Consider the following 12137-nt stretch of genomic DNA (forward strand, 5'->3'; position numbering starts at 1 on the left):
AGCTCCGGGCAAGAGGTCCCGGGCAGCACGAGGGGGGAGCCCGCCCAGCCCCCAGGGGGCCCGGGACCTTTCCCTGTGGCGACCGCAGCGAGGTCCTGGCGGGGCGGAGGGTTGGGGACCTGGGGGGTGGGGGGCGACCGCCACACAAAGGCTGGGGACTCGGGCGGGGGCAGACCCCCCAGCGCGGCTCCGAAAGGTTGAAGAAAAGTTTTGGCGACGCCCCGCGCTTTGGCGACGCCCGCGCTCTCGTGCGGGAGGCGCTCGTCCGTGAAAGTTCCGCGGGGCCGGGGTCGGGGCCGGGGCGGGACGCGGCCGGGTGAAAGCGAGGCCGCGGGGCCGGGCGCGCGGAGGAGGCGCCGGTCTCGCATCCCGGTGGGTGGACCTCGGTCCAGGTCCCCGGGTGGCCTCCGCCTGGTGCCCCGCTGCCAGGCCCTTCTCCCCGCTGGGCCCAGACAGTGCGGGGCGCCCCTGCGCGGGTCCGTGGGGTTTGGCGGGGGTCAGCGGGGTCCTCGGGGAGAGGGGTCCCCGGCGGCGGCCTTTCCTGGAGCCGCTCCGATCCGCCAACCCCCCGACTTTCTCCCGGCCTCCCCACAGCCCATCCCTCCAGCCGGCGAGCTCAGGCGCACGGACCTCCCGCCCGGCTGAGCGCACGATGCGCGGGCCCGGGCGCCCCTTCCTCCTGGGGCTGCTGCTCGTGCTGGGCGCGGCGGGGCCCGGCCGGGGCGGCCCCGAGCCCCACGGGGAGGCGGACCGGCAGACGCTGCTGCGGCTGCTCCTGGAGATCATGCAGGAGCTGAAGAAGTTCCACGCGGGGGAGGCCAAGCGGCTGCAGCCCCCGGGCCCGCGGGACGCCGCTCCCGGCCGCAGGGAGGCCGCCGACTACACGCTGGACCCCGAGGAGCAGCGCGCGGGTGAGTGCGAGCGGCCAGACCGGACGGAGCTCGTGTGGTTGGGAGTAGAAGGGTCTCTGGGAAAACGCGTTTTAAAAAGGCAAATGCATGTCGATTGTTAAAATAATAAGAAAATAGGGAGCCCGTGCATGGTGCCTCGCGGACAACGGTCCACAGCCCACTTCCCACGCGGGGTTGTCACCTGGGCCGTTAATTTCCGCGCAGACCTGGCTTTCCTGTTGGAAATGGACATACTTTCAGCAATTTTAACTGAGAGAAATGGCCCAGGCTCACCCCGCGCAGAGCCCACAGTAGGCCCGGGAGGTTTCCCAGGGAAGCAGGCGGCTTTTCATGCTCCCCTGACACAATTAGGTCAAACACGAAAAGGTCAGTGCTACAGAGACTGGCTCAGGTTGGGAGCAAATGAAGACTGACATGGGGGATGAGCCTCCTGTGTGGCGCGCGCTCCTGCTGAAAGAACGAGGGCCCGAGCGATTAGCCCCGACCAGCGCAGGACAGGCAGTGAAGGTGGCTGCCTGCCTGTGAAAGCAGCCACAGGCTGAAGCCGGGAAGAATGCGGTGGAACCATGGCCAGTTACCGAATGCCCACCAGCGCTGTGGGTCGGCGTGGAAGGGGGGTTCCCCAGGAATTCTTTTATCTCAGAAACTAGGCTCATGTCCTGCTTTAGCAGATAAACCGTGCATGTACCCAGCTTTCATAACAGGTGGTTTGAAGGCATTTCATCCGTCTTCTAAATATACACCATGAAAAAGCAAAATTCTATCCTCCCTTTTTGTTTGAAGGATGAGGCTTTCCTTCTAGAACTTGGAGAGGTTGTGGAGAATTGATTCCTAAGCTCTTCAAGAAAAACGTGCCTGAAAGTGACTTATTCACTGGAAGCTAACTCTCAAAACCAACCAGACACATGATTGTCTTCACTTTATACCGTGACGGTCACACCTCTGTCCTGTGGTAGAGACCAGGCAGGTGACACTGGAGCCCTGTGGGCCGTCAATACTGTTTAGAGAAACATGATGCCAGGTGTTCACTTGTATCATGTACAACAGGCAGGAGGCTCAGACCTGTTTTATTTGGTTAATTGATAGGCGACCTGTTTTATTTGGTTAATTGACAGGCGATGCAGACGTACCGGTAAGTTCCTTCAGCATTCGTGTAAGATCATGCGAGATGCTTCTTTCAGGCAACACAATAACCAACTTCTTTTCCCTCCAACAGAAATCGTTCCTCGAGATCTAAGGATGAAGGACAAGTTTTTAAAGCATCTCACAGGTAGGTTTCCTCCTCACCCCTCCTGTGCCCCGTCCTGGTACCCAGGAGCCTCACGCCCCTCTCTCCTTCCCTGTCCCAGGTCCTCTCTACTTCAGCCCCAAGTGCAGCAAACACTTCCACAGGCTTTACCACAACACCAGAGACTGCACCGTCCCAGCATGTGAGTGACAGCTGAGCTGCTGGGGGCAGCAGGGGGTGGGAGTAGGGGGGGGGGTTACCACGCCCTCCCAGACTGGCCTGCCTCCTAATACTGTTCCCTCAGCCGTGGAGTTAGGGGCCAGGGTGACCCCCCACTGGAGGTCACTGCACTGGGCAGCAGTCAGGGCCAAACTTGAAACTGGTGACATTCGCTGTGGTTAACCAAGGCTTAGAGTGGGTGTCGCTCATTCTGCTCATGGATTTCCATCTACACAGCTGTGCCAATCAAACAAACATTAGGAATAAGTCACTAAAGTGCCTACTGTGCACTGGGTGAGAAGAGGTGATGGGCCTACTTCCCTGGGCAGCGATACCCTCGTCACCCGGGAGTAAACTGCTGTTTCAAAACTCTGCTCTTCTGATGGCTTTGTCACTAACTCAGAAGCGCAGGCCTGCCCTTCCCGGTGCCAAGCTGCCGTGCCGTGCTGGGATCTATCCGGGACAGCACGCATTTCATTTCCCCACAGCGGCTCCTGTGCTGTTCACAAAACAGTCACTATTAGGTAGAGTGATATCTACTAGAGCCCTAAAACCTTTTTCTTTTGAGGGAGTACACCTTTCATTGACAGCTGGGGGAAGCAGGGCGGGAGATCACAGACACCCCGTATCTTACCAGCTGCTTTCAGGGTGACCAGGGGGCAGAGGAGACCCGCCTGTCCTGCCTTAAAAAGATAAGCCACTTTACAGGAAGTGGGAGTTTTTCCAGCTCAGGCAGCAGTTACCCTGAATAACAACAGGTGTCATTTAAGGAGCTCCTTGTCCAGGCACATTCACAAAACCCCCAGGAAGGCTGAGAGCACCCCAGGCTCCTGCAGCTGATGGGGTGACCCCAAGGCAAACAGCACACCTCACACCCCTGCCATATGGGTCTGGTACACATCACCCCTGCATGTCCTTCCTGAGACAGTCACCTGCTGTCTGGGAATGATTAACCTGCTTCCTTTGTTGTCTTAGTGTGTACCTACGTTTATGTTAAATGCTGCCCTACAATAACAGGACCAAAGACCTAAGTTTGAAAGTGGTCTTTGGGTCATTATTTCTATCCTTCCAATTGCGGAAAGAGGCCCCACACTTAGGCTGCTTGTGCAGACCACACACTCACTGCAGACCCTTCTCCGGGGGCTCCACGTGTGCCGTGTGCTGCCTCCTGGGCTCGCAACTCAGCCGCAGCCACCACGGCTCCTAGTCCCACGTAGGCAGAGGCCGTCGTCAGTCAGACCCAACCACGCTCTCCCGGGTGTCGGAGGTGGGAGGCCACACACCTGTGCACTGCATAAGGGTCCCTACCTGGGTCCACTCTCAGCCCAAGGCCTGCAGCTGGCCCACATCCACGCTGCTCTGGGCACTTGGGAGGTTGCGCTAAGGGGACCCGAGGCCTCTGTACTTGGTGTGTCCTGGTCCCAGAGGAGCTCCCGGAATGGGAGGGTGTCAGGTCCTACCCAGACCCGGGCAGTCTGTGCCTCAGTAAGGTCCGGGGTGGACACGCAGGTTGGAGGACCCGTGGACTGAGTGGAAACGCATGCACAGGTGATGCTAGAACTGCCTGTAAAAACTGCTGCAGGTGGAGAGACCTCAGGAACTGAGGGCCCAGCCTCCGGAGACCATCCTGTCCTCTGAACCCAGATGCCTCTTCCTCTGGCTACTCAGGGCACCTTGGGGTCTGAGTTACCTGCCGATGTGACGCACTGTCCTTGATTCATTCATTCGGGTTTTCAGTTAGGAGTAGACTCTTCCACTTCTAGTGGGAGGGACTCTGTGACTTGAGCAGCCAGCTCAGTCTTTATAAACCGAGGCAGCTTTGCAGCCCCTGTGCAGGGTCCTGCGGCTGGCTCTCAGGGAGCACCTGAGGCAGGGATGACAGGGCAGTGGGAGGGACCAGGACTTCAGTCTGCACCCGATTCGCTGATGGCTGCCCTCCGCCTGGGTCTTCATGCTGGATACCTGACATGACTCACTTTCTCTAGAATTTTATGCAGAAGGCTCTGTGCTATGAAGTTGAGGGGACTCAGCCTGCACAGGATATAAACGTTAAGTAACAGCAGCACGAGAAGCCATCTGCTAGGGAGCAAAACTGGTTCTTCCCATGAGCCCCAGCACAGCCTCCTGGTTACATCACCTCACCTCTGCCACCGGACGCTAAGTTATTACATCAACAGCTTAGGGCCCATGGCTGCAAGTGACGGGGTCCATTGCTCCCAGGGAACTCAGGAGACTAAGGGAGTCAAATGGTCTCAGCAGTTGTGTGGTTGTTGTAAATGCCATTCACTGGAGCTACCTGGGGACTGACGGGTCCGGGGTTTCTCTCCACTCAGACTACAAGAGGTGTGCCCGGCTGCTGACCCGGCTGGCTGTGAGCCCCGTGTGCATGGACGGGTGAGGTAAGCTCCACACAATCAGCTGGCAGACCGGTGTCCCGCTGGGGACTGGAAACAATTCATGGGGCTTCAGTAACACTCATGTTTTTGCCAAGGTAGCCTTACTTTAAGTTGACATAACACTCAGAATATCAGTAAAAGGTGCCTGTACTGTCTACACCAGGGGTCCTCAAACTACGGCCTGCGGGCCACATGCAAATACAAATATTGTATTTGTTCCCGTTTTGTTTTTTTACTTCAAAATAAGATATGTGCAGTGTGCATAGGAATTTGTTCATAGTTTTTTTTTTAAACTATAGTCCGGCCCTCCTACGGTCTGAGGGACAGTGAACTGGCCCCCTGTTTAAAAAGTTTGAGGACCCCTGGTCTACACAGTCCCAGGCCACCCATCAAGTACTCATGTGATGACATGGTTGGCGCACAGTGTGTTTATGTGAAGCTATTTCAGCACACGAGTCAGTGCGCACAGTAGGGTGCACATCTGAAGTCACACTTGCTCACTCCTCCACTCGGCACTCACTCACACCAGGCACAGGACTAACACATCCGTGCTGACTTTGTAGACCTGGAATACCTCCACAGAAACACTACCTGGCCCAGTAACGCCGGTCTATCATCATTCCTAAAATGATGCCATGCCGACGGCTCAGGACCGTGTGGAGATGAAGTGCTGCTTCTTGGTAGCCTTGCAGACGTGCTCACACAGGTCCGGGCTGCTCGGTCTTGCCCAGGACGGCCCCCGAGCTCTGAGGACCTGACAGTGGCAGCAGGACCAGACGTCCACCCGTGCTCACGGTGGTCCTCACGCCTTTACCTGGGTGGGTACGCAATCACCCGTAGCTGAGTTAGTTCCCACTTGGGGAACAGAGAACCATGCGTGCACAGATTCCTCATGTTTACAGACGTCATGTTACATGACTCAGCGCATGGGTCTTCTGGGGCCGGTAACTGGAGAGTGACAGCCCCATGTTTGTTTCAGCAGCGGGTGACCACAAAGGAAACCACGAGAAGTGCCTTGGAGACCAACAGGGACACAGAACCTACTACCTTCACACACACGCCCCCTGAACAAGAGAGTTATTTTTGCAGACTCCCGCGATTCCTTCAGTTTCGTATGTTGACACTGTTGGGCACCTGACAGTGAACCCGCCTTTCCTTGAGGAAGCGAGCGCGCGCTTGCCGGTCACACCCTGCAAGGACGGAGGCACCTCACTCTCCTAATTGGGTGAAATCACAGAGTATTTCTTTAGATTTCAAATATAGATTTGAAACTATATTTTCATATAGCATATGGTATGATTTAATATTTTTGTTACTTTTACAATTAAATTCCCAGATATTATTTGGAACTGCATGAAAACAATTTTTTAAAAAGATGACTTCAGCCATGCTTTGGAGACAGTGAAGTGTAATCGTGCGCACAGCGAGGTCAGTTCACCTGCCCTTTGTGTAATAAATGTAAGACAGGATCAGCCTATTGTGTAATATGTACATACTGTAAATAAAGCAAGTAATAAAGTGTTTGTTATAATAAAAATCTTAAAAGTGACTTTTTTTCTAACACGTCCATCGCTGGGAATGCACGGTGTACAAATCGATGAAGACAATACTGGCAGCATGCCAGAGACATGAAAGGCATAAACAAGCAACACGGGAAGGCTGTGCGTTTTTGTAACCAACAGTTATCACAGGTAGCAGTGAACGTTTCCACGCCTGCACCTGTAGTTCCCGTGTGACGAAGCACAGAGCATGCCCTACAGGAACCTTGACTTCCAAGCAGCTCCAGGTTTTTATAGGCACAAATCTGACTGGATCCAATTTAAAAAGACAAGTGAACTCAGCGGAGTTTCTCTTCACGAACCCTGGTCTAGGGACAACCGTGCGGAGAGCCCTAGGGTTTGAGGACCGCACCTGAGACCGACATTAAACATGAAGAACGACAGGCATTCATTCTGAACATAAAGGAACAGGAGAGGGAAAGCTCTGCTTCCTAAGCGATTCCTGGAAGATAGGGCGGGTAAATTTTTGAAGTGCTCTTTTAATCTATATTCTCTCCAGTCTTTACTTTTTAGTAGATCTTATCAAACTCTCAGCCTACCCTCTCAAGGGCCTGTGTGGCCTAGGAAGAGCTTTCATGGTGAGACTCTTGAGGAATCCTGTCTCCTGCCCTGGCCTCCCGTCTTCGCCTCCATGTCCCTGCTGCTCGGGTGGGACAGCCACCTGCTCATCCTCCAGGCACAAGGGGGTTCAGGATGAAGCACCCAGCCTGGGACCCTCATGGCGCTGCCGACAGGAGGTCCCCAAAACCCAGGAGAAGTAGGCAGCCTTCCTCTGACTCTTACTCCTCCAGGAAGTGACCCCCAGACTCTGGTTGGGGACTGCCCTGTGACGGAGACAGAGCTAGGAGTGGGGTGAAGACAAAGTGAACTGCCACCCATGGGACCGTGACACCCACTCGTAAGGGTCAGGCGAGGACACTCGGGTTCAGGGGCCTCGAACTTCTTCCATAAGCAGACATCACTGTCATTTTCCTCACTGTCCTTCCTAACACTGGAGATAATGTACATACAGCACCACAGACCATTGGAAAGGAAAAATCAAGGCACCCTTTCCAATTCTTCTTCACTTGTCAATAAAAAAGCAGGCACACAGCAGACTTACATCTTAGTCGTATTTTTATAATTTCCCCAGTTTATTTTGAAGTCTTCTCTAACATGTAGCCATATGAGTTTTAGATTAGTTATCCGAAAGGACATAGAAGTTACCTATAAATTAAGCACTGAAGAATACGTATCACCACATCAATATTTAAGCATTCCAACTTAAAATTTTCCAACTCTTACTAACCACAGATAAAGCAGCTAACAAGTGTCCTTCTTTCTGGATATAATTGTGGCTCAACTGGGACAAATAAGCTGACTCCCTTATGCTACAAGCTAGACAGAAACTAGGAAGGATTGTTATTCCATAAACCTTTCTCTTTCCTACAAGCACAGGGTGTGAACGAACATGCTCATGGGGCTTATGAGCCCCGAGGGAGGGCCCCTACCGCCCGTGGAAGGGAGTGGCCGGGGACAGGGCGCTCCTTCTCATGTCGTCCGGACTCGGGGAAGGAGGAGGCAGGAGACTTACGAGGCTCACATGCTGACGGAGGGATAGGTTGTTCTACGGTTTCGTCTGAAACTGGAGCCAAGTGGGAGGCCCCACTGGTGTAAGAACACTTCGTGTGCCCCATAAACTGTCTGAGTTAAAGATATTTATTCTTTTGCCAAACACAACCACTGATTTCCATCTACAATTATTTTTAAGGTAAGAAACAGCAGGTGGATGCAAATACCAGCACTGGCCTTGAGCTACGGACGTGACCCTCGGCTGGGACGCGGGGCCGGGCACCAGCGGGCTCAGGGACGGACGCACTAGTGGGCCTTCTCCAGGAAGGCCCTGCAGCACCTCAGACACTGCTGGTACACGGTTTCAAAGTCGGACTCATTCCCCTAGGAGGAAAGAAAAAATAAATAAACCTGTGAAACAAAAATGCCCCGAGAACCTCAGCACGCCATTCCACGTGGCTGGACACAGAGTGGGTGGTCCTCACACTGGCCCCGTGTGGGCGTGGCCCGTACTCACGTAATAGGGGTCTTCAATAATGAGCTGTTTCTGAGGATCGTAGCTCCCAAGTAGTTCAATCTTAGCTTTGCTGTTATTGACTTGATGACTTTTTCTAGTCAAGTCTCTGTAAAATTGAAGCGGTAACTTAAGTTTTCTGACCAGTGGTCTCAGGTTAAACAGGGACATGTGCCAGGGTTTTATGAAACACCCAGCAGTGGTGGCCTGATCTGAACAGGATGTCAGACCTCAGACAGGACCGGCCGACCTCAGACAGCCGTTTGTCAGCTGCACAGCAGCACCATCTCCTGACCTTTTACACCAAACATGCATCCACAAGTCAGAGCACAGCCCTGGATTCCCCCGTGAAACACAATCCGTCAGAGACCCGGCTCGGGGATTAAACAGAGACATCCGTGGATCTCGAAAGGCCATGGGAACTAAGCCCCAAGGGCTGTCAGCCTCTGAGGTGCTGGGTCCCCATCAGCCTCACTGCTCACTCCGGGGCCTCAGCTGCACCTGAGCTGGGACAGACAACGGACACCCTCTCCTCAGCCCTCACGCTGCTACAGGAGGAAATGCTGACTTCGCAGAGCTACGTGGCAACACACCTCGCCTGAGCACGGTGCTGCCATGGGGGTGTTAGTGTCTTAACAGACCATTTCCCTAAAGGGACCTGGGCTCATGTGGGGCACAGGCAGGACTCTGCTTTCCCAGAGCTGAGGACCCACCCACCGAATCTGTGAACCTGGGCAACTACCTCCAGTGCCCTGTGCACGGAGTCCCCGGTAAGATGGGGCAACCATACACACCTACCAGTTGCGGGCTTTGGCACCCAGAGCTGACAACACATTACATCAAGGTCAGACATTTTCACCAAATACCATACGGCGTCAGGTTGTTGTTTTTTTAAATCAATTAAAGCAATCAACAATTTAAATAGAGTAAGATGTTTCCTGTCAGTCTCAGTTTTTTTGTGCGCGGGGGTGGGGTTGGGGAGGGGAAGTCAGATGAGAAACACAATAAAACACCACATTGTCCAGGAGTCATTGCAGCCACAGCAAAGCCACTCCCCGCGAGCATGACACCACACGCTGGGAGAACCTGCCCCGCACGCCAGCTGCGCTCCGAGTTACAGGTGTAACTCGACTGTCCCTCATCTGAGCGGCGTCTCTTTGTAAATATACCCATAAGACAGTTCTAAATTAATCTCTGAATTTCTTACTATGCTAAATAAATTAATTCTGTAAACTGTGGCCATCACTATCTAGTAAAAAATTTAAGATAATATAAAAGTCACTTGGACAGCAAACTACTTGGCCTGTCACTGGAATGAAGGTTGAACAGAAATATCCTTCAGAAAGGCGATTACCTCAGATTGCTCTCATCCATACACAGCATATAATCGAATGTGACAAAATCTTCTTTAGTAACCTGAAATTACATAAGAAAACAAAGGCATAGTATTTATATTTATACCAATCGAGTCTAGGGGATACAGAGCAGTAAAAAAAATGGCTATATTAGAACCTATTACTCAAAAATTAAATCTAGGGTACTTTAAAGTGAAAATAGAGTTAACCTATTTCCTAAAATTGTATTGCAAAAAAAATATCCTAGGTAATAAAAGGCTAATATGCAAGCTGTCCCCTTGGGAGTTTGACCACCCACTATGATGTGCGCTGACCACCAGGGGGTGGCACGGAACGATCGGCCCTGATCACCGGCCAGGCCTACGGACCCTTCCCATGCACCGGGCCTCTAGTTATATTATAAAGTTCCTGAATAAATATAAAATAGTATAATATGTAGACACAGAGTTTATACTTCATCTTCAATTTCTTAGTAACAATGCAGAATTCAGTTAACATATCAAAATGTCATATACACAAATGAAAATGAAAACACAATGATTCAAAATCTATGGGACACAGTGAAAGCAGTTGTAAGAGGGAAATTCAAAGCATTACTGGCCTACCTCAGGAAATAAAAAAAATATCAAATAAACAACCTAACCTCACACCTAAAGGAACTAGAAAAAGCAAACAAAGCCCAAAGTGAATAGAAGAAAGAAAATAATAAAGATCAAATTAGAAATAAAAGTAGAGACTAAAAAATAATAGAAATAAAACCAAGAGTTGGTTCTTTGAAAAGATAATCAAGATTGGCAAACCTTTATTCAGACTCACGCAAGATTAAAGGAGAGAGGACCCAAATAAATATAAATTTCACAAATAAATGAAAGGGGAGAAGTAACAACTTACACCAAAGAAATACAAAGAATTGTAGGAAAATATTACAAACAACTATATGTCAAAAAATTGGACAATATGGAAGAAATGGATAAATTCCTAGAAATATACAATTTTCTAAGACTCAGTCAGGAAAAAACAGAAAATCTAAACAGATTACTAGTAACAAAATCAAAGTAGTAATCAAAAGCTCCCAATAAACAAAAGTCTGAGACCAAATGGCTTCAAATCACCTTTCTTCTCAAACTATTCCAAAAATTTCAAGAGCAGAGAAGGCTCTAAAAACTCATTTTACAAGGTCAGCCTTACCCTGATTCCAAAACCAGACAGAAACATTACAAAAAAAAGAAAAATACAAGCCAATATCCCCAATGAACACAGACAAAAAAATCCTCAACAAAATATTTGCAGCCGAAACCGGTTTGGCTCAGTGGATAGAGCGTCAGCCTGCGGACTGAAAGGTCCCAGGTTCGATTCCGCTCAAGGGCATGTACCTGGGTTGCAGGCACATCCCCAGTAGGAGATGTGCAGGAGGCAGCTGATCGATGTTTCTCTCTCATCGATGTTTCTAACTCTCTATCTCTCTCCCTTCCTCTCTGTAAAAAAAAAAAAAATCAATAAAATATATAAAAAAAATATTTGCAAACCGAATTCAGCAATACATTAAAAAGATCATGCACCATGATAAAGTGGGATTTACTCCAGGGATGCAAGGTTGATGCAATATTCACAAATGAATAAATGTGATACATCATAAACAAAATAAAAGATAATCATAGTCATATCAACAGATGCAGAAAAACCATTGACAAAATCTAGCACCGACTTATGATAAAAACACTCAGCAAAGTGGGAACAGAGGAAACATACCTCAACATAATAAAGGCCAATATGGACAAACCCACAGCCATAATCAATTCAACAGGAAAAAAGTAAAAGCGTTTCCCTTAGGATCAGGAACAAGACAAGGATGTCCACTTTCACAACTCATACAACATAGTACTCGAAGTCCTAGCCATAGCGATCAGACAAGACATAGAAATAAAAGGCATCCAAATTGGAAAGGAGGAAGTAAAACTCTCATTATTGGCAGATGACATGATACTGTATATAGAGAGCCCTAAAGATTAACTGATAAATGAGTTCAGTAAAGTAGCAGCATACAAAATTAATATTTAGAAATTAGTGCCAGCACCGGTTTGGGTCAATGGATAGAACGTCAGCCTGTGGACTGAAGGGTCCCGGGTTCGATTCCGGTCAAGGGCATGTACCTTGGTTGCGGGCACATCCCCAGTGGGACATGTGCAGGAGGCAGCTGATCGATGTTTCTCACTCATCGATGTTTCTAACTCTCTATCCCTCTCCCTTCCTCTCTGTAAAAAAATCAGTAAAATATATTTAAAAAAAAAATAGAAATTAGCTGCATTTTTACATATCAATATCAAACTACTCAAAAGACAAATTAAGAAAATCCCATTTACAACTTCGAATATATATATATATATATATATATATATATATATAT

General features: G+C 50.1%; 2 protein-coding genes and 1 long non-coding RNA gene across 6 annotated transcripts in view; 1 reads left to right on the forward strand and 2 right to left on the reverse strand.

Annotated features, from left to right (window-relative positions):
• Positions 1–600: 600 nt before the first annotated feature.
• On the forward strand, positions 601–7084 carry ALKAL2 (ALK and LTK ligand 2). Its single transcript, XM_006106265.3, has 5 exons — positions 601–911; positions 2128–2181; positions 2261–2341; positions 4692–4757; positions 5737–7084. The coding sequence occupies exons 1-4, from the start codon at positions 653–655 to the stop codon at positions 4754–4756; spliced, it is 459 nt and encodes a 152-aa protein (XP_006106327.1). The 5' UTR covers positions 601–652; the 3' UTR covers position 4757; positions 5737–7084.
• LOC111823983 lies at positions 1962–4695 on the reverse strand. Its single transcript, XR_002827103.1, has 2 exons — positions 4049–4695; positions 1962–2144 (listed from the first exon to the last, which is right to left on the reverse strand). It is a non-coding gene; the product is annotated as an uncharacterized LOC111823983 (long non-coding RNA).
• A 334-nt stretch (positions 7085–7418) lies between the features above and the next one.
• The window catches only part of ACP1 (acid phosphatase 1), a 12505-nt gene continuing 7786 nt past the window's right edge, over positions 7419–12137 (reverse strand). For 3 of the 4 annotated variants that reach the window (XM_006106267.3, XM_023747081.1, XM_006106266.3), the window contains 3 exons: positions 9733–9794; positions 8382–8487; positions 7419–8248 (listed from right to left, as the gene is read on the reverse strand). In XM_006106267.3, the coding sequence (XP_006106329.1) occupies positions 8171–8248; positions 8382–8487; positions 9733–9794 (246 nt within the window). In that variant the 3' untranslated portion in view covers positions 7419–8170. Of the gene's footprint in view, positions 8249–8381; positions 8488–9732; positions 9795–12137 lie in introns of those variants that run through there. The other variant, XR_002827104.1, reaches the window with a different exon arrangement.

This window comes from Myotis lucifugus, unplaced genomic scaffold, assembly GCF_000147115.1.
Source record: "Myotis lucifugus unplaced genomic scaffold, Myoluc2.0 scaffold_791, whole genome shotgun sequence".
NCBI lineage: Eukaryota > Metazoa > Chordata > Mammalia > Chiroptera > Vespertilionidae > Myotis > Myotis lucifugus.

Coding starts and splice junctions, on each gene's coding strand:
- ALKAL2 (XM_006106265.3), top strand. CDS start 653: ATGCGCGGGCCCGGGCGCCCCTTCCTCCTGGGGCTGCTGCTCGTGCTG. Junction 912..2,127: donor CCCCGAGGAGCAGCGCGCGG/GTGAGTGCGAGC, acceptor TCCCTCCAACAG/AAATCGTTCCTCGAGATCTA. Junction 2,342..4,691: donor AGACTGCACCGTCCCAGCAT/GTGAGTGACAGC, acceptor CTCTCCACTCAG/ACTACAAGAGGTGTGCCCGG.